This window comes from Taudactylus pleione, unplaced genomic scaffold (assembly GCF_031769625.1).
Source record: "Taudactylus pleione unplaced genomic scaffold, aTauple2 ptg000442l, whole genome shotgun sequence".
In the NCBI taxonomy this organism is placed as follows: Eukaryota; Metazoa; Chordata; class Amphibia; order Anura; family Myobatrachidae; genus Taudactylus; species Taudactylus pleione.
The window spans coordinates 2,462-29,087 of record NW_028284844.1 but is presented as its reverse complement, the minus strand read 5'-3'; the positions used below and the strand labels follow the sequence as shown (position 1 = coordinate 29,087).

Here is a 26,626-nt window from a genome sequence, read left to right as displayed (position 1 = left end):
ATCCCTCCGCTTTGGTGGTCCCCAGTGCCCAGTCACAGTGTCCAGACATGCACCCCACCACACATCCACCAAAGACAGAAGCACCCTGCATTCTCCTAAAGACACGCAGCCATGGGTGGATCGGCCATACGGCTCAACCTGACGACAGGACAGGACAGGACCCATCCACACATCTTGAGTCAGGGAATGCAGGGTGCAGTGGCTGGATCTACTAGTGACACTACTACTACCAACCAGAGATGCTAATCTGCAGGCCAACTATATCATGGGCTTGGGTAGAACTCTCCCCATTACACACCCCCTACATCTAGATACACCAGTCAATATTTCTCAGCACACCACCAGCTCCAGTACCGTGGGAGTCACACCGCCGGGCACCTATCCGTAAGTACTTATTAACTGCATTGCTATAATCCTCCCTCGTCCAGATCAGATTTTTTTTTATATCAAGACATATGGCTGTATCGATACATCATGAAAATGTGGCTCAGTTTTATTGTCTAAATGGGAAGACAATTCACTCTGTAAGTCCTATGAAACGAGCTGGACTCTGGTTATCGATAACATTTATTTATAGAAAAAGGTTACAAAGTGCTTAATGTTCACATTTCAACAGTACGGTCCAAAAATGCAAATAAGAAATACAGCGTTTGATTCCATCATTTACATGCAGCAAATCACGCGTTTCGCTCTGCCCTGCTCATTCCCGCCTGCCTGCTTTTTACAAGTTAGTAAATACATCAAAATGGACCGAAGAGACAGCGATGCCGTCGTCACCACTATGTACTGAAATCTTAACACTGTGTAAAGATGATTAGAAACGCAGCGTAACCTATTTCTCGTGCTAGAGCGCACGTTCCTTTTCTTGTGTTTCTATACAGGAGATCCAATTGTTGAGAGCTCACAATTTAGCATTTGAGAGAGAGAGAGAGAGCACCTTACTGTGACAGTCACTAACCTAAAAAGGGACAGCGATACATAGGTAAAATTCATAAATGGATGGTCAGTAAGTGTGCGCGCTAGTGAACGAGTGACGCCTCTTACAGAAACCAAAACAAAATATGTTGGTTACGTTTCAAAACAGATTATGGCTGTTGGTTTCCAAACTAAATTCATAGACTCGCGCTATGGACTCTGCATGTTTTAACCATTTTCCGTAGCGCATATGTGAATGAGCCCTTTTTTTTACTCAAGTATTGTACTGCAGCCTGGTGATGCCACATGAGACTTGTGTAAGCGCTAAAAGCGGTAAATAGACAAAATAGGAATTCACATAATTCTTACAGGTTTATAGATATTTTTTTTTTCAGTTAGGTCCAATAGCTTTTAATAGTAACTCCACACCGGGAAAATAGCCGATAAATATTACACAGAGTGTCTCACGATCTCTGAGTATCTCCAGAGATGATTCTGCGACACATTTATGAAGACCAGCCCTAGCATCAGCGACATAGTGGGGGATTAGGCCCATACTGGGTGGTTTATGTGTTTTGTTTTTTAAATCGTTAAAATGTTTTCTATTGTATGAAAAAACGCACGTTCCCGGAGGCTCCTCTGCCCCTGGCAACCAGAGAATGTGCCCGGTACTCGCCAGGAATGGGGTCGTGTAAAACTTAATAGATAGAAAACATTGGCAAATAAAAATTGTATTTATTCTGAACTGTCCTCAAATTTTCTTCTTCTGGTTTGGAAGCGATTTGAGGGGTTATAAATATCTGCACCCAGCAGTGAACGATTTCCCCAGCGTTCAGAATCCCTTCTCTTTAGCTGACATTTACCCCAAGGCTTTTATTTATCAGGACGGCTCCCAAGTTGGTTTAGAACAGATCCCTAGTAGTCATCATGGGACTGGCGCAGGGTTAAATGTCCCGTTTGCAGAGTGCGTATGCCCCAGAATGGAGAGTACACCAGTACTGAGGATGTAAGCAGATCTGTCACATCTCCACTGATCACTGAGGAGGTGTAAAGGGGCTCTCACACAAGTCCAGTAAGGGGGCGATGACGCAACAGTGGGCTTTGTCACGTTGGGCATAAACGTGGATACGCCTGCTGTCATGCTTATCATTTGCACCAAGCATAGGCTGGCGCAAGTCTGCACTCATCAAACCAATCGTACAGATAGGGGCGGTTGTGCTCGCACTTACGTACATAAGGACCACTATGAGTACACACAGCGGGCACAGCTAGGCCATGGTGGCGTTTAACTCTGCATCACCATTGAAAGGTAATGCCGTTCAGCCCACGAGACATCAATGGCGCCCTCTCGTTGCTTCCTGGCGACAGTCTCGTGAATATTACAGCCGCCACTGGAGTGTGCAGATCACAGGTTCGATGTTAAGCCCCAACGATATATACAGGTTAATTAAACTGAACACACACCCGGAGTTCACCTGGTTTCTAAGAACAGTTTAATGTCTTATAGATGAACACGATAATGCGTGTCCAGGTCACAGCACGGGATAGAACACGTCTGTCTGGAGGAAAATAGAGCGTTTCAGCGTCTTTGTCGCACAGATCAGACGCCATTGCTGTAGATTAGTCCTTTGGAGAGGACAGACGTCTTAGGTAGAAGTGGTTTATATTCTAATGCATCCATGGGAGCAGCCTCTGGTCCTGACGTCTGGCGGGTCCTCCTTACACTACTTACATCTTATTGATCAGGTCTGTAAAGCCTTGGATCAGGCCCTGGAAGGTGGCGCGGGTACTGGGGTTCTGCTCCCAGCACCTCAGCATCAGCTGATAGACCTGGCAGGGAGACACAAAGGAACAAGTGAGAGTGTGATACATGTCCCACATTTCTATATGAGTGCTGGTTTGTTCACAATGACCCCATAATGTATTGCGAGAGACCTTTAATTAACTAAAAAAATAAATAAAAATCATTGTTCTCCTATACAGAACAATCCTAAGTCAGGATGGGTGAGGGCTGAGTCCTCTTATGCAACCTGTAAAAAAAATATTTGTAATCACATAATTCATTATGGTCAAAACCTTAGAGAAACTTTCTAAAAATAACATGTGCCTGAGGTTTCATGTTTAACATGTTACACTATTAGGGGCCAATCCTATTAGACGCAAGTCGGCTTGTGGCTATAGCCGCACTTATGGTATCTTCGGTCTTGCTGACTTGCACACAGAACCAGACATGTGGCACCATGCCTTACATCCAGCATACAGAACCAGACATGTGGCACCGTGCCTTACATCCAGCACACAGAACCAGACATGTGGCACCGTGCCTTACATCCAGCACACAGAATCATACATGTGGCACTGTGCCTTACATCCAGCATACAGAACCAGACATGTGGCACTGTGCCTTACATCCAGCACACAGAATCATACATGTGGCACTGTGCCTTACATCCAGCACACAGAACCAGACATGTGGCATTGTGCCTTACATCCAGCACACAGAACCAGACATGTGGCACCGTGCCTTACATCCAGCACACAGAATCATACATGTGGCACTGTGCCTTACATCCAGCATACAGAACCTGGCACTGTGCCTTACATCCAGCATACAGAACCAGACATGTGGCATTGTGCCTTACATCCAGCACACAGAACCAGACATGTGGCACCGTGCCTTACATCCAGCACACAGAATCATACATGTGGCACTGTGCCTTACATCCAGCATACAGAACCAGACATGTGGCACTGTGCCTTACATCCAGCACACAGAACCAGACATGTGGCACCGTGCCTTACATCCAGCACACAGAACCAGACATGTGGCACGGTGCCTTACATCCAGCATACAGAACCTGGCACTGTGCCTTACATCCAGCATACAGAACCAGACATGTGGCATTGTGCCTTACATCCAGCACACAGAACCAGACATGTGGCACCGTGCCTTACATCCAGCACACAGAACCAGACATGTGGCACCGTGCCTTACATCCAGCACACAGAATCATACATGTGGCACTGTGCCTTACATCCAGCACACAGAACCAGACATGTGGCACCGTGCCTTACATCCAGCACACAGAATCATACATGTGGCACTGTGCCTTACATCCAGCATACAGAACCAGACATGTGGCACTGTGCCTTACATCCAGCACACAGAACCAGACATGTGGCACCGTGCCTTACATCCAGCACACAGAACCAGACATGTGGCACGGTGCCTTACATCCAGCATACAGAACCTGGCACTGTGCCTTACATCCAGCATACAGAACCAGACATGTGGCATTGTGCCTTACATCCAGCACACAGAACCAGACATGTGGCATTGTGCCTTACATCCAGCACACAGAACCAGACATGTGGCACCGTGCCTTACATCCAGCACACAGAATCATACATGTGGCACCGTGCCTTACATCCAGCACACAGAACCAGACATGTGGCACCGTGCCTTACCATCCAGCACACAGAAATGACCAGGGAAGGGGGGAATAGGGGGATATAGTTTGAGCACAGGATATAATATATTGGATATAATTAGTCAAAAGAATAATGAAAATCCACAATTATAAATATCAAACCCTAGTATAGGTGTCAAGCAAAAATATTGTAAAGTGTGGAGGTGCTCCCCATGAGAGTATAGATAAACGTAGTATGGGGAAGAAGAAGAAAACTCTCTTGTTGGGGGCACTCGAATGTAAAGGTTATAATAAGAATAATATATAAAAAATAACTTTTATTAGATATATTTTAAAATACCAAAAACAAGTCTGAGCCTGTTACTTATTGGCATTACTGTTGGAATAACAGCTATAAATTATCACAAGCAGAACACGAACATACATAGAACATAAGACAACATATAATACAATACTTATCACAATTATGTGAAGCTAAGTGAAATATTACAAATAGGTCTATAATTCTCTGTCTCATACAATATTGAGACCTATATAAAACATACTAGTTCAATGACCTCATAATGTCGTCATAGCACAATGGCTAATCAGAATTACGGCAGAAGCATACAAGGAAATCTTCTAGAAAAGAATGTGATAATAACCATACAATATTCAATATAGGTTACGTGAGATGTCACAGCACAATAACACTGAACAGTAATCAGAGAAATACAATGATAAGGGGGTCAGATGAAATAATAGCTGACCCTGCAAATATCAAAATGAATATAAGTAAATCACAGGTTGTAATGAGAGGCAGATCACACGTAGGTCGCCTGTGATGCCACCCAGGTACTTGTAGACAGTAAGGTTATAGGAAAAAGTAAAGCTACTCCTTTATGTGGAGTTTACAAAATAGCAGCTGCTGCATGCCATTGTATAGCCATTGAATGGCATGTGAGCGTACTATAAAGGTACTCCCAGGGTAGGGAATAAGTACAATGAGTATCTGCTGTTGGACTGCGTTAAAAAGAAGGTCCTGGTGTAAACATTGCAGGAACCTCTAATAGGCGCACCCCAATGAGAGTACTCATAGAGACAATAGTTATCGTAATGAAATAACACAGCATAGGTTTGCGATCTGTGCTGCTGCCAGTCATATACCAAAGGTAGTGGTGAGTGGTGGGAAACCCAGATCGCATATGCAGTGATAGGAAGAAAGAGTATGAGTGTAGCTGCACTATGGCTAGTACAGGACAAGTGGAGCTCTGTTGCCCTAAAGGTATTGCAGGGTCACAAACTTGTCTCTGTTAAATAAAGCCACTCAGTGCGCTAAAGAAAGTGTAGTATGAAAAGTACCTGAGCGCTCACCTCCAGGGAGCCGGTGTGTAGTATAGAAAATCTGCCACTAGAAGAGCCTGTCAGTATGCTGCCATGACGAATCCCGCCTGTACACAGCCGGATTCGCGGGTCTGAGACGCGCGTTTCACTGTCGCTTCCTCAGTCAGATGCATGTGGACTGTGATACACAGGTGATCTTTAACCTGCGTTGTGACCAATGGGAGAGCAGGTGCTGTGTGTTGCAGATGCAATACCCTTGTCAATAGGTCCAAGTGTTAACTCCCTCTATTGGTCCACAGCAACAGGAGGGAGTGAGTCATAGGAGGGGGGAGTGTTTGGGTTAGATGAAGCTCATAACGATCAGGCTAACAGGCTAAGGTGGAAAACCTGACTAGTAGCTGAAGTGTCTGTCTTGCAGCAAAAATAGTTATGCAAAAATGCTAATACCAAACATACAGATATATAAATAGTAGATATAAATAAGTGTGTATAAAGTGATTAGAATAAAGAGAATGATACCAAAATAAAAAATAAAAATTAAAAATATTAAAGATAAAAATAAAAATAAATCACTGTCATCACATCACCATTCATATTCATATATTTATTATTTATTATCTACTCATTATTATTATTATTTTTTTTTTATTATCTTTATATTTATTTTTATTTATATTTATTTTTATCTTTAATATTTTTTATTTTTATTTATTTTTATTTTGGTATCATTCTCTTTATTCTAATCACTTTATACACACTTATTTATATCTACTATTTATATATCTGTATGTTTGGTATTAGCATTTTTGCATAACTATTTTTGCTGCAAGACAGACACTTTAGCTACTAGTCAGGTTTTCCACCTTAGCCTGTTAGCCTGATCGTTATGAGCTTCATCTAACCCAAACACTCCCCCCTCCTATGACTCACTCCCTCCTGTTGCTGTGGACCAATAGAGGGAGTTAACACTTGGACCTATTGACAAGGGTATTGCATCTGCAACACACAGCAGCTGCTCTCCCATTGGTCACAACGCAGGTTAAAGATCACCTGTGTATCACAGTCCACATGCATCTGACTGAGGAAGCGACAGTGAAACGCGCGTCTCAGACCCGCGAATAAGGCTGTGTACAGGCGGGATTCGTCATGGCAGCATACTGACAGGCTCTTCTAGTGGCAGATTTTCTATACTACACACCGGCTCCCTGGAGGTGAGCGCTCAGGTACTTTTCATACTACACTTTCTTTAGCGCACTGAGTGGCTTTATTTAACAGAGACAAGTTTGTGACCCTGCAATACCTTTAGGGCAACAGAGCTCCACTTGTCCTGTACTAGCCATAGTGCAGCTACACTCATACTCTTTCTTCTTATCACTGCATATGCGATCTGGGTTTCCCACCACTCACCACTACCTTTGGTATATGACTGGCAGCAGCACAGATCGCAAACCTATGCTGTGTTATTTCATTACGATAACTATTGTCTCTATGAGTACTCTCATTGGGGTGCGCCTATTAGAGGTTCCTGCAATGTTTACACCAGGACCTTCTTTTTAACGCAGTCCAACAGCAGATACTCATTGTACTTATTCCCTACCCTGGGAGTACCTTTATAGTACGCTCACATGCCATTCAATGGTTATACAATGGCATGCAGCAGCTGCTATTTTGTAAACTCCACATAAAGGAGTAGCTTTACTTTTTCCTATAACCTTACTGTCTACAAGTACCTGGGTGGCATCACAGGCGACCTACGTGTGATCTGCCTCTCATTACAACCTGTGATTTACTTATATTCATTTTGATATTTGCAGGGTCAGCTATTATTTCATCTGACCCCCTTATCATTGTATTTCTCTGATTACTTTTCAGTGTTATTGTGCTGTGATATCTCACGTAACCTATATTGAATATTGTATGGTTATTATCACATTCTTTTCTAGAAGATTTCCTTGTATGCTTCTGCCGTAATTCTGATTAGCCATTGTGCTATGACGACATTATGAGGTCATTGAACTAGTATGTTTTATATAGGTCTCAATATTGTATGAGACAGAGAATTATAGACCTATTTGTAATATTTCACTTAGCTTCACATAATTGTGATAAGTATTGTATTATATGTTGTCTTATGTTCTATGTATGTTCGTGTTCTGCTTGTGATAATTTATAGCTGTTATTCCAACAGTAATGCCAATAAGTAACAGGCTCAGACTTGTTTTTGGTATTTTAAAATATATCTAATAAAAGTTATTTTTTATATATTATTCTTATTATAACCTTTACATTCGAGTGCCCCCAACAAGAGAGTTTTCTTCTTCTCCCCCATACTACGTATATCCAGCATACAGAACCAGACATGTGGCACCGTGCCTTACATCCAGCATACAGAACCAGACATGTGGCACCGTGCCTTACATCCAGCATACAGAACCTGGCACTGTGCCTTACATCCAGCATACAGAACCAGACATGTGGCACCGTGCCTTACATCCAGCACACAGAACCAGACATGTGGCACCGTGCCTTACATCCAGCATACAGAACCAGACATGTGGCACTGTGCCTTACATCCAGCATACAGAACCTGGCACTGTGCCTTACATCCAGCATACAGAACCAGACATGTGGCACCGTGCCTTACATCCAGCACACAGAACCAGACATGTGGCACCGTGCCTTACATCCAGCACACAGAACCAGACATGTGGCACTGTGCCTTACCATCCAGCATACAGAACCAGACATGTGGCACTGTGCCTTACATCCAGCATACAGAACCAGACATGTGGCACCGTGCCTTACATCCAGCACACAGAACCAGACATGTGGCACCGTGCCTTACATCCAGCACACAGAACCAGACATGTGGCACTGTGCCTTACCATCCAGCATACAGAACCAGACATGTGGCACCGTGCCTTACATCCAGCACACAGAACCAGACATGTGGCACCGTGCCTTACATCCAGCACACAGAACCAGACATGTGGCACCGTGCCTTACATCCAGCATACAGAACCAGACATGTGGCACTGTGCCTTACATCCAGCATACAGAACCAGACATGTGGCACTGTGCCCTATATGTTGCAATTCCATGCTGTTGCGCAAATATTGCCCACTTGCAGTAGCGCTGACATTGCCAGTCTCGCTGAGCACCTTTATGGGGGGCGAGGGAAAACCTGCATTGCCGCTGGACGTTCCTGGAACACCACATCACGCTGACGCCGATTGATTGCCTTCTCCCCCAATGACTGGTGGCATTTTCAAAAATGGCAACAAATAACCCGTAGCCTGATCGCTGGTGCCAAACACTGATCTAGCGCTGACTTTCAGGCCGCGCTTTTACCTCATTGGGGCAGTTTGCTGGAATCTGCAGCCGCTTTCCGTCCTCCAGCACACGCACGAGCCGAGTCACCGTCATCTGGCCTTGGGTGGGTCCAATCAGTTTTAGAAACATCTGTTCAGAATAAAAGGAGAGATTCGTGGTTTGATCTGGTATAAGGAGGCAGCAAGCCAGACAGGTTATAATACTGTAGTAATGATGCCGTTATAGGGCAATACCGGGGGGCTGCTGGGTGACAGGATTGGGCACCCGCTAGAAGGGTTCGCCAGCTTTTGGTGCCACGGTCTATGGCACATTATATGCTCCTTACTCTTTTACTTTATCCCACCCAAAACCTTTCAAACCTCACTCATCATTCCTGGTTAGGGTCTTCACAATTCTGACACTTTGAGAGAAATTAATAAATATTTTGACATTGTTCTATCCGATCATTTCTCGCAAGAACCCCTCTAAATAGTTATTATTGAAAAGTTGCCTGGTGCAGGATGCCACATTTCTGCAAAATACCGTTCAACAACTCTAGTCAACGATTTGTATAAAGAGATCACTTGTCCTTGGTCTCGGCCCCACCCACTTTGGGGAACACAATCATGGCGGCCCCCCAATAGTATAATCTATGATAATACAACTGGCCCCCCAATAGTACAATCTATGATAGTACATCTGATGTAGTTTGTTATGCTCAGAATTACAATAAATTGGTATAATAATTTGGGTTTTGTTTCTGGTAAACATTACCGTGTGTAGAACAAATACTAAATAACATTACAGTGTGTAGAACAAATACTAAATAACATTACCGCCATTGGGCTGAATTCTGCATTGCAGCAGGTCAGTATTTCATATAACGTGACCCCGAATGACCAGACGTCGGAGGCGATGTAGAACTTGCTGTGCAGCAAACATTCTAGGGCGTACCTAAGAGACAGGAAGGCAAGAGTTTGGTATATACAGTATACACTGGAACACAGGAATTAGTATGACTTACCGCCGGACCCAATGCCCGGCGGTTCTAATCCCGGCAGAGGAGGAAATCCCGATCGTCCTAAGGTAAGTACATACTAACCTATTTCTACCCCCTAACCCTCCCTTAGGGGTGCCTAGCCCTAACCTTCCCCCCAGTGCCTAACCCTATTCCCCCTCTAAGTGCCTAACACTAACCCCCCCCCCCTTCCCCGCTGCATAAACCTAACCTCCTGGGGGGTGCCTAACCCTAAGTCCCCCCCAGGGGTGCCTAAAGCTAACCCCCCCCCCTTCCCCCTAGCCTAAACCTAACCTCCCGGGGGGTGATTAACCTTAGTCCCCCTCGGGAACCCTAAACCTAACCCTACCCCCGCGGCTATCCGCGCTCGGCGTCCCTTCGATCGGGATCTGCGTCGGTCTCCCAGCGTATGTCTAATGACAGGCATCGGCATATCGACGCCTGTCTTTAGACCCTTGCCGGGATATGACAGTCGGGAAGCCGGCTGTCGGGATTAGGTCCACCGCCTTCCCGACTGCATACCGGAACACAGGAGTGCACACACTGACACACCTAGGACACGGCAGGAGTCCGGTATATACTGTACTCACTGACACACATAGGATACAGCAGGAGTCCGGTATATACTGCACTCACCGACACACCTAGGATACAGCAGGAGTCCGGTATATACTGCACTCACTGACACACATAGGATACAGGAGTCCGGTATATACTGCACTCACCGACACACCTAGGACACAGGAGTCCAGTATATACTATACTCACTGACACACATAGGACACAGGAGTCCGGTATATACTATACTCACTGACACACATAGGACACAGGAGTCCAGTATATACTATACTCAATGACACACATAGGACACAGGAGTCCGGTATATACTGCACTCACAGACACACATAGGACACAGGAGTCCAGGAAATATTGCTCTCACTGACACACCTAGGACACAGGAGTCCAGTATATACTACACTCACAGACACACCTAGGACACAGGAGTCCAGTATATACTACACTCACTGACACACCTAGGACACAGGAGTCCAGTATATACTATACTCACCGACACACATAGGACACAGGAGTCCGGTATATACTATACTCACAGACACACCTAGGACACAGGAGTCCGGTATATACTATCCTCACCGACACACCTAGAACACAGGAGTCCAGTATATACTGTACTCACTGACACACCTAGGACAGAGGAGTCCAGGAAATACTGCACTCTCAGACACACCTAGGACAGAGGAGTCCGGTATATACTGCACTCACAGACACACCTAGGACACAGGAGTCCAGTATATACTGCACTCACAGACACAACTAGGACACAGGAGTCCAGTATATACTATACTCACCGACACACACAGGATATAGCAGGAGTCCGGTATATACTGCACTCACCGACACACCTAGGTCACAGGAGTCCAGTATATACTGCACTCACCGACACACCTAGGTCACAGGAGTCCAGTATATACTGCACTCACCGACACACCTAGGTCACAGGAGTCCAGTATATACTGCACTCACAGACACAACTAGGACACAGGAGTCCAGTATATACTACACTCGCCGACACACCTAGGACACAGGAGTCCAGTATATACTATACTCACTGACACACCTAGGACACAGGAGTCCAGTATATACTGCACTCACAGACACACATAGGACACAGGAGTCCAGTATATACTATACTCACCGACACACACAGGATACAGCAGGAGTCCGGTATATACTACACTCACCGACACACACAGGAGTCCAGTATATACTACACTCGCCGACACACCTAGGACACAGGAGTCCAGTATATACTATACTCACCGACACACCTAGGACACAGGAGTCCAGTATATACTATACTCACTGACACACCTAGGACACAGGAGTCCAGTATATACTGCACTCACAGACACAACTAGGACACAGGAGTCCAGTATATACTATACTCACCGACACACACAGGATACAGCAGGAGTCCGGTATATAATGCACTCACCGACACACCTAGGTCACAGGAGTCCAATATATACTGCACTCACCGACACACCTAGGTCACAGGAGTCCAGTATATACTACACTCACCGACACACACAGGAGTCCAGTATATACTACACTCGCCGACACACCTAGGACACAGGAGTCCAGTATATACTATCCTCACCGACACACCTAGGACACAGGAGTCCAGTATATACTATACTCACTGACACACCTAGGACACAGGAGTCCAGTATATACTGCACTCACCGACACACCTAGGACACAGGAGTCCAGTATATACTGCACTCACCGACACACCTAGGACACAGGAGTCCAGTATATACTATACTCACAGACACACCTAGGACACAGGAGTCCAGTATATACTATACTCACAGACACACCTAGGGCACAGGAGTCCAGTATATACTATACTCACTGACACACCTAGGACACAGGAGTCCAGTATATACTATACTCACTGACACACCTAGGACACAGGAGTCCAGTATATACTATACTCACTGACACACCTAGGACACAGGAGTCCAGTATATACTGCACTCACCGACACACCTAAGACACAGGAGTCCAGTATATACTATACTCACAGACACACATAGGACACAGGAGTCCAGTATATACTATACTCACAGACACACCTAGGACACAGGAGTCCAGTATATATTATACTCGCTGACACACATAGGACACAGGAGTCCGGTATATACTATACTCACCGACACACCTAGGACACAGGAGTCCAGTATATACTATACTCACTGACACACCTAGGACACAGGAGTCCAGTATATACTGCACTCACAGACACAACTAGGACACAGGAGTCCAGTATATACTATACTCACCGACACACACAGGATACAGCAGGAGTCCGGTATATAATGCACTCACCGACACACCTAGGACACAGGAGTCCGGTATATACTGCACTCACTGACACACATAGGACACAGGAGTCCAGCATATACTACACTCACAGACACACATAGGACACAGGAGTCCAGTATATACTGCACTCACCGACACACATAGGACACAGGAGTCCGGTATATACTGCACTCACCGACACACCTAGGACACAGGAGTCCGGTATATACTGCACTCACAGACACACCTAGGACACAATAGTCCAATATACACTGCACACACAACTAGCTGCATATATTGAAAACTTTACACCAGCAAAGTATAAAACTAAGCTGTAGAACACAATACTTTATAAACTATATTACAGCCTAGAACAGATGCGTGCTGTTTACTGCTGTTGTATGTAAATAAGGACTTTATAAATAATCTGATAACAGACACAGGTTAGACATACACAATGGAAAGCAGAATACCTACCAAAACACCGGGCTGTCATGGTCGTCCTTCACTGTGTAATACTCCTTGTCCGTTTCAATTGCTTTGGTTAAACCAAAATCTCCTATTTTCACTCGGTGCTCATTTTCTACCAGGACGTTTCTTGCTGCCAGATCTCGATGGACGTACTGACGGGACCCCAGGTAATCCATTCCCTGATAAACAGTACAGTGGGTCATCAGACAAGGGACACTAAGAGCTCCGGTTATTCCCCAGTAGGTGACAGGTTAGATGAATGAACAGAACCTTGTAACAGAGTTTAAACAAATGTTGCCTCTTGAAAACACATAACTTAGTAATTAACAACAGTCATTACACCCCTCCCCTGCCCCCAGACCCCACATAGCCTTCCTCATGAATCTCTAAACCTCCATCTGCACAGGCAGACCCTTAGTGAGCCTGGCGCAATGCGGCAGGACATACCTTGGCGATCTGGATGGCGTATTCCAGCTGCTGCTTCAGGTTTATTTTGTTTACATTCCTTGGCAAATATTCCTTTAGACTCCCAGAAGGGAGGTACTCCATTATTAATTTGATGCCACTGCCTCCTGGAAACACAAACAAGCCCCACATAAGCATCATGTACAGATCGCCCAATCCATGCCCAGCGACAAACACTACAAAATCCCTGTGATACAGACTGGGAACGTGTCCGTGCAAGTTACAGCCAGCTCCCTGATTTCTCAATGCTATATTTATGCCAGGGGTCTGCTGCACAGTCTGTCCGCGCACTGTGCGTCACCGCAGAACAGTCACGATGTCCGATAGGACCGTATCTGCAGAAACGGGATGGGCACTGCTGGTCATCTTTCAACTGCACCAGCTGTAGCAATACACAAAGGGTCTTAATCAATATGGCGGCTCTACGGGAGCAGTTCAATGACAGTCGATGTGGCGTTTTAGCATCGCTACAACACAGATGGCTTCCTCGCATATTAGTCATGTATGATAGATGCAACGTCTTGCTGCGCAGCTTCATGGCGTGCGAGTAAAAACGTACAATCGGCTGGAACGGCGCATTACGTCACCGATGCTCGCTATAATTACTGTTCTACCACATGTAGCCCGATTCTGCGCAGAGGGCAAGGCAAAAAACAGCAGGTAACATTGAACCTGGCTAGAAACCATGCTGCAATACATTTATCTTTTTGCATGCAGGGTAAATACTGGCTACTGTTGCATGTAGCCAACACATGCTGGGCAGCATTATTTCCACCCAGCCATATAGATTTCAGTTAGGACCCCCTCCTCCTCAATCCTAAATCCTTCCGCACATTTTATATCTGCCCTACCTTGTTTTCCTGGCTAGACTGTTTCAGCGTCCTGCCCAATTTTGAATTTGCTGAAATGCGCCCTGCCCCTATGGCGGCGCCCCCTGAAACAGCCGTCCCCACCGGTGAGTGAATAGCTGCTGTGCGCAGGCACACTGCGGGGAGAGCTTTGGGGCGGCCCAGCATCTTCTTGAGTGCTGGACACGCCCCCTACAGTGATGAAAAGGGGATGAGTCTTAAGTACACGCCCCCTTATTGAGCGACCACACCCTTTTTGGGGGCAGAGGAATGCCCTTCTGTGATAGGCCCCCTGCCCACCCTACAATGAACACTACTGCAGCACAACATAGATTTGCCCAGGCGCAAAGTTACCAGCTCTTTCTTTATTATCCTCCCAACTAAGAATCATCCCCCGTGGATCTCCCCCAAAATTTTTTGGGTGATATTCTATCCATAAAACGTAAATAGGAGGAGTTTACTCTGGGTTTCTATCTATAGACGGAGAACGTCAGCAGCGATTACCGTCCTCGGCACAGATCCCCTTGTATTTCACAATGTTCTCATGGTACAGGTTACGCAGGATTTGGATCTCTTTGTTTAGATCGGAGATATGAGTCCCTCCTGTCCCCGGCTTCAGTGACTTCACCGCCACCAGTTCCCCAGTGTTGTCGCCTTCTGGGTCATATCTGCATAGCTCCACTTTCCCAAAGTGACCCTACGGGAGGGCACAAAAACAGATCATTTACCCGTATACAACTGTGGAGAGGAAGTAATAGTACGGTGCCTCGTGCCTCGGTGTGGCACTATGATTAGTGTGCAGTCAATGTTTAGTCTGCATTTGAATATTGGTTCAGCCCACAAAATGTCTGCCTCCATTTTCACGTAACGTTATTTTATATATACAGTGGTGGCCAAAATTGCGGACACTTTTTGAAATTTGAATGTTTTTCAACTTCGAATGCTTATAAAAACTGGTGACACTTCATGCAGTGCAATGATTCATATATCAAATGAAAGGAAATGTAATGCTGAATTCAACACGATAAACAGAGGTCAAATATTTGCATTACAAGGGAAGTTATGCAGTGAAATCAACACTTAGGACAGTAACATCATAAGTACACAGGGATTTTCACCCTATCAGTATTTCGTTGGGTATCCTTTATTTTTCAAGATAGCAGTACAGCGATGTGTCATTGAGCCAACCAATGTTTGGAGCTCTTCCTTCCTTTTTATGTGGTGCCATGAGACAATTATAGCCTCAATTAATTGTCTTTTATTGGATGGACGCCTCAGATGTACCAGTTTTTTCAAAGAAAACCACAAATGTTCTATGGGGTTCAGGTCTGGGCTGTTTCCTGGCCATCCCAGCACCTGCATGTCATTCTCCGTGAACCACTGTTTGCATGTCCATGCAGTGTGGCAGGGAGCTGAATCCTACTGGAAACAAAAGGTAAAAGATCCCTGATAGAAGGTAGAAGTTTTGGTTGTAGGATAGTGTCAATGTACTTTCTGCTGTTCAGTGTGCCATCTATGACATAAAGGCGGCCTACAGCATCTGCTGTCATACATGCCCAGATCATAACACTTGTAGGATGGTATCAGTGTGCCATCTATAACATAAAGGCGGCCTACAGCATCTGCTGTCATACATGCCTAGATCAAAACACTTGTAGGATGGTATCAGTGTGCCATCTATGACATAAAGGCGGCCTACAGCATCTGCTGTCATACATGCCTAGATCATAACACTTGTAGGATGGTATCAGTGTGCCATCTATGACATAAAGGCGGCCTACAGCATCTGCTGTCATACATGCCCAAATCATAACACTTGTAGGATGGTATCAGTGTGCCATCTATGAAATAAAGGCGGCCTACAGCATCTGCTGTCATACATGCCTAGATCATAACACTTGTAGGATGGTATCAGTGTGCCATCTATGAAATAAAGGCGGCCTACAGCATCTGCTGTCATACATGCCTAGATCATAACACTTGTAGGATGGTATCAGTGTGCCATCTATGACATAAAGGCGGCCTACAGCATCTGCTGTCATACATGCCCAAATCATAACACTTGTAGGATGGTATCAGTGTGCCATCTATGAAATAAAGGCGGCCTACAGCATCTGCTGTCATACATGCCTAGATCATAACACTTGTAGGATGGTATCAGTGTGCCATCTATGACATAAAGGCGGCCTACAGCATCTGCTGTCATACATGCCCAAATCATAACACTTGTAGGATGGTATCAGTGTGCCATCTATGAAATAAAGGCGGCCTACAGCATCTGCTGTCATACATGCCTAGATCATAACACTTGTAGGATGGTATCAGTGTGCCATCTATGACATAAAGGCGGCCTACAGCATCTGCTGTCATACATGCCTAGATCATAACACTTGTAGGATGGTATCAGTGTGCCATCTATAACATAAAGGCGGCCTACAGCATCTGCTGTCATACATGCCTAGATCATAACACTTGTAGGATGGTATCAGTGTGCCATCTATGAAATAAAGGCGGCCTACAGCATCTGCTGTCATACATGCCTAGATCATAACACTTGTAGGATGGTATCAGTGTGCCATCTATGAAATAAAGGCGGCCTACAGCATCTGCTGTCATACATGCCTAGATCATAACACTTGTAGGATGGTATCAGTGTGCCATCTATGAAATAAAGGCGGCCTACAGCATCTGCTGTCATACATGCCTAGATCATAACACTTGTAGGATGGTATCAGTGTGCCATCTATGACATAAAGGCGGCCTACAGCATCTGCTGTCATACATGCCCAAATCATAACACTTGTAGGATGGTATCAGTGTGCCATCTATGAAATAAAGGCGGCCTACAGCATCTGCTGTCATACATGCCTAGATCATAACACTTGTAGGATGGTATCAGTGTGCCATCTATGACATAAAGGCGGCCTACAGCATCTGCTGTCATACATGCCCAAATCATAACACTTGTAGGATGGTATCAGTGTGCCATCTATGAAATAAAGGCGGCCTACAGCATCTGCTGTCATACATGCCTAGATCATAACACTTGTAGGATGGTATCAGTGTGCCATCTATGACATAAAGGCGGCCTACAGCATCTGCTGTCATACATGCCTAGATCATAACACTTGTAGGATGGTATCAGTGTGCCATCTATAACATAAAGGCGGCCTACAGCATCTGCTGTCATACATGCCTAGATCATAACACTTGTAGGATGGTATCAGTGTGCCATCTATGAAATAAAGGCGGCCTACAGCATCTGCTGTCATACATGCCTAGATCATAACACTTGTAGGATGGTATCAGTGTGCCATCTATGACATAAAGGCGGCCTACAGCATCTGCTGTCATACATGCCCAAATCATAACACTTGTAGGATGGTATCAGTGTGCCATCTATGAAATAAAGGCGGCCTACAGCATCTGCTGTCATACATGCCTAGATCATAACACTTGTAGGATGGTATCAGTGTGCCATCTATGACATAAAGGCGGCCTACAGCATCTGCTGTCATACATGCCCAAATCATAACACTTGTAGGATGGTATCAGTGTGCCATCTATGAAATAAAGGCGGCCTACAGCATCTGCTGTCATACATGCCTAGATCATAACACTTGTAGGATGGTATCAGTGTGCCATCTATGACATAAAGGCGGCCTACAGCATCTGCTGTCATACATGCCTAGATCATAACACTTGTAGGATGGTATCAGTGTGCCATCTATGACATAAAGGCGGCCTACAGCATCTGCTGTCATACATGCCTAGATCATAACACTTGTAGGATGGTATCAGTGTGCCATCTATGACATAAAGGCGGCCTACAGCATCTGCTGTCATACATGCCCAAATCATAACACTTGTAGGATGGTATCAGTGTGCCATCTATGAAATAAAGGCGGCCTACAGCATCTGCTGTCATACATGCCTAGATCATAACACTTGTAGGATGGTATCAGTGTGCCATCTATGACATAAAGGCGGCCTACAGCATCTGCTGTCATACATGCCCAAATCATAACACTTGTAGGATGGTATCAGTGTGCCATCTATGAAATAAAGGCGGCCTACAGCATCTGCTGTCATACATGCCTAGATCATAACACTTGTAGGATGGTATCAGTGTGCCATCTATGACATAAAGGCGGCCTACAGCATCTGCTGTCATACATGCCTAGATCATAACACTTGTAGGATGGTATCAGTGTGCCATCTATGAAATAAAGGCGGCCTACAGCATCTGCTGTCATACATGCCTAGATCATAACACTTGTAGGATGGTATCAGTGTGCCATCTATGACATAAAGGCGGCCTACAGCATCTGCTGTCATACATGCCCAAATCATAACACTTGTAGGATGGTATCAGTGTGCCATCTATGAAATAAAGGCGGCCTACAGCATCTGCTGTCATACATGCCTAGATCATAACACTTGTAGGATGGTATCAGTGTGCCATCTATGACATAAAGGCGGCCTACAGCATCTGCTGTCATACATGCCCAAATCATAACACTTGTAGGATGGTATCAGTGTGCCATCTATGAAATAAAGGCGGCCTACAGCATCTGCTGTCATACATGCCTAGATCATAACACTTGTAGGATGGTATCAGTGTGCCATCTATGACATAAAGGCGGCCTACAGCATCTGCTGTCATACATGCCTAGATCATAACACTTGTAGGATGGTATCAGTGTGCCATCTATAACATAAAGGCGGCCTACAGCATCTGCTGTCATACATGCCTAGATCATAACACTTGTAGGATGGTATCAGTGTGCCATCTATGAAATAAAGGCGGCCTACAGCATCTGCTGTCATACATGCCTAGATCATAACACTTGTAGGATGGTATCAGTGTGCCATCTATGAAATAAAGGCGGCCTACAGCATCTGCTGTCATACATGCCTAGATCATAACACTTGTAGGATGGTATCAGTGTGCCATCTATGAAATAAAGGCGGCCTACAGCATCTGCTGTCATACATGCCTAGATCATAACACTTGTAGGATGGTATCAGTGTGCCATCTATGACATAAAGGCGGCCTACAGCATCTGCTGTCATACATGCCCAAATCATAACACTTGTAGGATGGTATCAGTGTGCCATCTATGAAATAAAGGCGGCCTACAGCATCTGCTGTCATACATGCCTAGATCATAACACTTGTAGGATGGTATCAGTGTGCCATCTATGACATAAAGGCGGCCTACAGCATCTGCTGTCATACATGCCCAAATCATAACACTTGTAGGATGGTATCAGTGTGCCATCTATGAAATAAAGGCGGCCTACAGCATCTGCTGTCATACATGCCTAGATCATAACACTTGTAGGATGGTATCAGTGTGCCATCTATGACATAAAGGCGGCCTACAGCATCTGCTGTCATACATGCCTAGATCATAACACTTGTAGGATGGTATCAGTGTGCCATCTATAACATAAAGGCGGCCTACAGCATCTGCTGTCATACATGCCTAGATCATAACACTTGTAGGATGGTATCAGTGTGCCATCTATGAAATAAAGGCGGCCTACAGCATCTGCTGTCATACATGCCTAGATCATAACACTTGTAGGATGGTATCAGTGTGCCATCTATGACATAAAGGCGGCCTACAGCATCTGCTGTCATACATGCCCAAATCATAACACTTGTAGGATGGTATCAGTGTGCCATCTATGAAATAAAGGCGGCCTACAGCATCTGCTGTCATACATGCCTAGATCATAACACTTGTAGGATGGTATCAGTGTGCCATCTATGACATAAAGGCGGCCTACAGCATCTGCTGTCATACATGCCCAAATCATAACACTTGTAGGATGGTATCAGTGTGCCATCTATGAAATAAAGGCGGCCTACAGCATCTGCTGTCATACATGCCTAGATCATAACACTTGTAGGATGGTATCAGTGTGCCATCTATGACATAAAGGCGGCCTACAGCATCTGCTGTCATACATGCCTAGATCATAACACTTGTAGGATGGTATCAGTGTGCCATCTATGACATAAAGGCGGCCTACAGCATCTGCTGTCATACATGCCTAGATCATAACACTTGTAGGATGGTATCAGTGTGCCATCTATGACATAAAGGCGGCCTACAGCATCTGCTGTCATACATGCCCAAATCATAACACTTGTAGGATGGTATCAGTGTGCCATCTATGAAATAAAGGCGGCCTACAGCATCTGCTGTCATACATGCCTAGATCATAACACTTGTAGGATGGTATCAGTGTGCCATCTATGACATAAAGGCGGCCTACAGCATCTGCTGTCATACATGCCCAAATCATAACACTTGTAGGATGGTATCAGTGTGCCATCTATGAAATAAAGGCGGCCTACAGCATCTGCTGTCATACATGCCTAGATCATAACACTTGTAGGATGGTATCAGTGTGCCATCTATGACATAAAGGCGGCCTACAGCATCTGCTGTCATACATGCCTAGATCATAACACTTGTAGGATGGTATCAGTGTGCCATCTATGACATAAAGGCGGCCTACAGCATCTGCTGTCATACATGCCTAGATCATAACACTTGTAGGATGGTATCAGTGTGCCATCTATGACATAAAGGCGGCCTACAGCATCTGCTGTCATACATGCCTAGATCATAACACTTGTAGGATGGTATCAGTGTGCCATCTATGACATAAAGGCGGCCTACAGCATCTGCTGTCATACATGCCTAGATCATAACACTTGTAGGATGGTATCAGTGTGCCATCTATGACATTTATTATTATTTTATTTATTAACAGTTTCTTATATAGCGCAGCATATTCCGTTGCGCTTTACAATTGGAAACATTTATAGAACAAAACAGGGTAATAACAGACAGACAGAGGTAAGAGGGCCCTGCTTGCAAGCTTACAATCTATAGGGAAACAGGCATTGATACACAAGGATAGGTGCTATATATTGCAATTTGGTCTGGCCAGAATGCAGAGTTTCTTGGTTGGCTGCATGATCCAGTCACACAGGAATGTCGGCAAAATGTCAGGAGGATGTGAAAGAAAGACAGTATGTGAGGTTATGTGTGGACTGTGAGAGGGGATGTAATAAGACATGGAAGCTATGAAGGTTATGTGGTCAGTTCTGGAATCTGATAAGCTTGTCTGAAGAGGTGAGTTTTCAGGGAACGCTTGAAGGATTGAAGAGTAGAGGTAAGTCTTATTGTGTGTGGTAAGGCATTCCATAGAGTGGGTGCAGCCCGAAGAAAGTCCTGTAACCGTAAATGGGAGCAAGTAATGCGTGGGGATGAGAGACGCAGTTCTTGTGCTGAGCGGAGAGGTCGGGTTGGGAGATATTTTGAGATGAGTGAAGAGATGTATGTTGGTGTAATTCGGTTAATGGCCTTATGTGTAAGTAACAGTATTTTGTATTGAATACGGTAGAAAACCGGCAACCAATGGAGGGACTGACAGAGCGGGGCAGCAGACGATGAACGTTTGGCAAGGAAGATAAGCCTCGCAGCTGCATTCATAATGGATTGTAATGGCGATAGCCTGTTTTTGGGAAGACCAGTAAGGAGACTATTGCAATAGTCAATGCGGGAAATAATGAGTGCATGGATTAGAGTTTTTGCAGTGTCTTGTGTGAGATATGGTCGAATTTTGTATATGTTTTTTAGATGTATGTAACATGATTTTGAGACAGATTTAATGTGGGGAACAAAGGACAATTCAGAATCAAGGATGACACCAAAGCAGCGAGCTTGTGGGGTGGAATGGATTGTTGAGTTATCAACAGTGATGAAGAGATCAGGTTGGTAACTGTTATTGGCCGGTGGAAATATAATTAATTCTGTTTTAGAAATATTAAGTTTCAGGTAGCGAGATGACATCCAAGATGAAATGGCAGAAATACATTCAGTGACACGGACCAATACAGATGGAGATAAATCTGAGGGGATAGGTAGATTTGAGTATCATCCGCATACAGATGGTACTGAAATCCAAAAGAGAGGATTAGTTTGCCAAGAGAGGTGGTATAGATTGAGAATAGCAGAGGACCTAAGACAGAGCCTTGCGGTACTCCAACTGATAGAGGTAGTGAAGAGGAGGCAGAATCAGAAAAACAAACAGAAAAAGAGCGATCAGATAGGTAGGAAGAGAACCAAGAAAGAGCTGTGTCCTTAAGACCTAGGGATTGTAATGTTTGTATGAGAAGGGAGTGGTCAACAGTGTCAAAAGCAGCAGAGAGATCTAGAAGAATTAGAAGTGAATAATGACCTTTAGCCTTGTCAGTGACCAAATCATTTACTACCTTAGTCAGTGCTGTCTCTGTGGAGTGCTGGGAACGGAAGCCAGACTGAAGTGGGTCCAATAAGTTGTGGGTGTTAAGAAAGTGTGTGAGGCGGGTGTAGACAAGTCTCTCCAGTAGCTTGGAGGGGCATGGGAGCTGGGAGATAGGACGGTAATTAGAGTGTTAGGGTCAGAATTTTGTTTTTTCAGAATGGGAGTAATCACTGCATGCTTGAACAGTGATGGAAAGATGCCAGTAGAAGGAGAGAGATTACAGATTTTAGTTAGGGTTGGGATGAGCACAGGAGACAGAGCTTTACTAATTTGTGAGGGTATAGGATCTAGAGGAGAGGTAATAGAGTAGGAGGATGAGAAGAGTGTAGATACTTCATCTTCATTTGTGGGGTCAAATGAAGAGAATGTGCCAGAAGGTTCAGGTAGGGAATTGAGTAGGTCACTAGCTGAGGAAGAGAATAACATTTCATTTCAGATATTATCAATTTTGTCCTTGAAATAGGAAGCAAGATCTTGTGCACAGATAGTAGCAGGTGGCTTGGGTGAGGGAGGGGTAAGAAGCAGTTTAAATGTATTAAAAAGTCGCTTGGGGTTAGAGGCTTGAGCAGAGATAAGAGATTGGAAATATATTTGCTTGGCAGTGTCCAGAGCAGTACGATAAGAGTTGTAGATAGACTTATATGTGAGGAAGTCACTTGGAGTATGAGACTTTCGCCACTGACGTTCTACTTTACGTGAGAGTTTTTGTAGATGCCTTGTTAAGTTAGAATGCCACGGTTGACGTCTGAGTCTACGCGGAGTGTGATGGGCAGATGACATAAAGGCGGCCTACAGCATCTGCTGTTATACATGCCTAGATCATAACACTTGTAGGATGTTATCAGTGTGCCATCTATGACATAAAGGCGGCCTACAGCATCTGCTGTCATACATGCCTAGATCATAACACTTGTAGGATGGTGTCAGTGTGCCATCTATGACATAAAGGCGGCCTACAGCATCTGCTGTCATACATGCCTAGATCATAACACTTGTAGGATTCTTTGTTGTCGCTTGAATGCAATCTGGATGTACCTCTTCCCTGATGCGACGTCTCACACATTTTCTCCCATCACTACCAAATATCGATATCTTAGTTTCGTCACTCCATATCACTTGTTTCCACTGACCTTCTGTCCATGCAATGTGTTCTTTTGCCCACTGTATTCATTTCTGCCGCTGCTTTTTATTCAGCAATGGCTTTTTTTCGGGGAATCCTACCTTTTAGGTCAACCTCCGATAGTCTTCTCCGTACCGTTCTTGCACTGACAAAAACACTAGTTGCACTCAGGTCACTGCTAATGGCCGCAGATGACATCCATCTGTCCCTGACGCAAATTCATTTTATTCTCCTATCATCAACAGCTGTTGTGCACTTTTTCGCCCTTTTCCTTCTTTGTTTTGTACAGATTGTGTTTCCCGACAGTGTAAACAAGACTTTCGTACTCCTGATGTCACATTCCCACCAACTTCTCTCGCAATTGCTGCATATTGGTGTTACGTGAAAGACCATTTTCACGTAACACCACAATCCTGGATCACGTCGCTGTGCTGCGGTCTTGAAAAATAAAGGATACCCAACGAAATACTGATAGGACAGTAACATCATAAGTACACAGGGATTTTCACGGCATAACTTCCCTTGTAATGCAAATATTTGACCTCTGTTTATTGTGCCGAATTCAGCATTAAATTTCCTTTCATTTGATATATGAATCATTGCACTGCATGAAGTGTCACAGTTTTTATAAGAATTTGAAGTTGATAAACATTCAAATTTCAAAATGTGTCTGCAATTTTGGCCACCAGTGTAGACACAGGATAGTCGTAATTTATCTCATTTAGTGGATATGCTAAGACGGGAGCATTCTGGGGCCGGACTGCTCCAATCCAGGGTAAGCTTGTTTCTCTTTCCTCAGCGGCAAATTTCCAATCTTAGAAACTGTTAATTACAAAATAACGTTCTACATTGCTGTACAATGGAGCCAAGCACTCAGAGAACACTCTAGATCAGGGGTCTTCAAACTTGGCCCTCCAGCTGCTGTGGAACTACACATCCCAGCATGCACTGCCACCTTTTTGATATAACAGCATGCTAAAACTATGTGCAGTGCATGCTGGGATGTGTAGTTCCACAGCATCTGGAGGGCCAAGTTTGAAGACCCCTGCTCTAGATTGTAACCTTCAATAGGAGTTCATGATACATAGAGCTGAGGGTCCCCAACTAGATGTTAGAGAATGGAAACACGCAATTATTATTCCCACCGAACCGAATGTTTCGCTTGCCCTGGAAGGGGGCTATAGTGTTTCACTTTCTATGTACCTGCAAGCTATTACCCTCTGTTATCAGTAATCCCAGAAATGTTCTGCAATGAGGTTATGGACAGCATGGCTGCTCTGCATGCAAAGACAATTCCTTATCATATATATAAGTATATATTATATCTATCTATCAATATTTAGGCCTCACCTCCCCCAAGTCCCGGACTCTCTTCAGGAATCTCTTCTCAAACAGACTTGGATCTACTTGTGCAGAGAGAGAGGTTTCTGAGACGATGTCTGGGTCTGAGATTACAGAGAGAATAAATTAGTGATAATAAAGTGCGAATTCCAACCAATCCAGCAGTCCTGTAAATATCAGGCCTATTACTATGCACTTTTATAGGCAGACAGTTCATTTATACCAACGCTTTACTGAGCGCTAAGTGCCAGGTGAGAACGACCAGGAGCCACCCGTAGCTGTGATGCTATTCCGCTACTTGTGTGTCAAGCGTTCTCCATGCACCTTAAAGGTCCCCACACACGGTGCAATAAGCACCTTGCGATACGACGGGTGACATATCGGGCGGCCCCCACACACTGAGCGGTCTGGTGGCCGACATGCCGGTACCCCCCTCCCTCACAGCGCTGCATGGGATCGTTCGTCGATCCCCCAGATCAAGTGAACAAGCATAAAGATCTGGAGGAGTAACGGACGACCCCACACAGAGGACGATATCATGCCCACACACGGGACAATATAGCGGTGAAATAGTTCAAAACCGTCGGATCAGCCGCTATATCGCTCAGTGTGTGTGGGGGGGCTTTAGATTGTAAGCTCAGATGGACAGGTCCATTTTTACCTTCTGTTACACATCATTGTAAGCGATTGAATTTACCTGAGCTTCCACCATATATAATTAGAAAAATGGCAAATACCCAGTAACTGGAAAGCACTCAAGGAATCCGGTGACTGTAATAGTTAGAGATGATTGTTTAATCTGATCTAATACAGAATTCTCTAACATTAGGGAAGGGGTTTGCACCTCTCTCATAGAAACCACTTAACTCCACTTAGAGGCCCCCTGGCCATCTTATTTATGTGTGACCCCCACCACCACCACCACCACAATGTAACGCTAATAGGTGGGTACAGGTATGCAGGATAATGTGCCCCGTACACATGCCCAGGTGCCGAGCCCATCACTCACTCTGCTGCTCCAGTATGTTGATCTCTCTCATTATTGCCCGGAAGAAGGGTCTCCTGTTGGTGTCGTAGTTCATGCAGTTGATGATGAGATTGGCCAACTCTTCACAGGACGGCTTCGGTAACATGAAACAACCTTCATAAAATCTCT

The 26,626-nt window shown here is 44.8% G+C and overlaps 1 protein-coding gene across 1 annotated transcript; it reads right to left on the bottom strand.

The window, feature by feature from the left end:
* Positions 1–549: 549 nt before the first annotated feature.
* Positions 550–26,626, bottom strand: LOC148505679 (tyrosine-protein kinase JAK1-like). Its single transcript, XM_088447833.1, has 8 exons — positions 26,480–26,626; positions 25,480–25,574; positions 15,180–15,372; positions 13,810–13,934; positions 13,369–13,541; positions 9,818–9,935; positions 9,021–9,131; positions 550–2,745 (listed from the first exon to the last, which is right to left on the bottom strand). Exons 1-8 carry the CDS (start codon positions 26,601–26,603, stop codon positions 2,644–2,646), a joined length of 1,041 nt encoding a protein of 346 aa, XP_088303959.1. The 5' UTR covers positions 26,604–26,626; the 3' UTR covers positions 550–2,643.

Coding starts and splice junctions, on each gene's coding strand:
- LOC148505679 (XM_088447833.1), bottom strand. CDS start 26,603: ATGTTACCGAAGCCGTCCTGTGAAGAGTTGGCCAATCTCATCATCAAC. Junction 25,575..26,479: donor CAACATACTGGAGCAGCAGA/GTGAGTGATGGG, acceptor CTGTAATCTCAG/ACCCAGACATCGTCTCAGAA. Junction 2,746..9,020: donor CAGCAAACTGCCCCAATGAG/GTAAAAGCGCGG, acceptor TCTCCCTGCCAG/GTCTATCAGCTGATGCTGAG.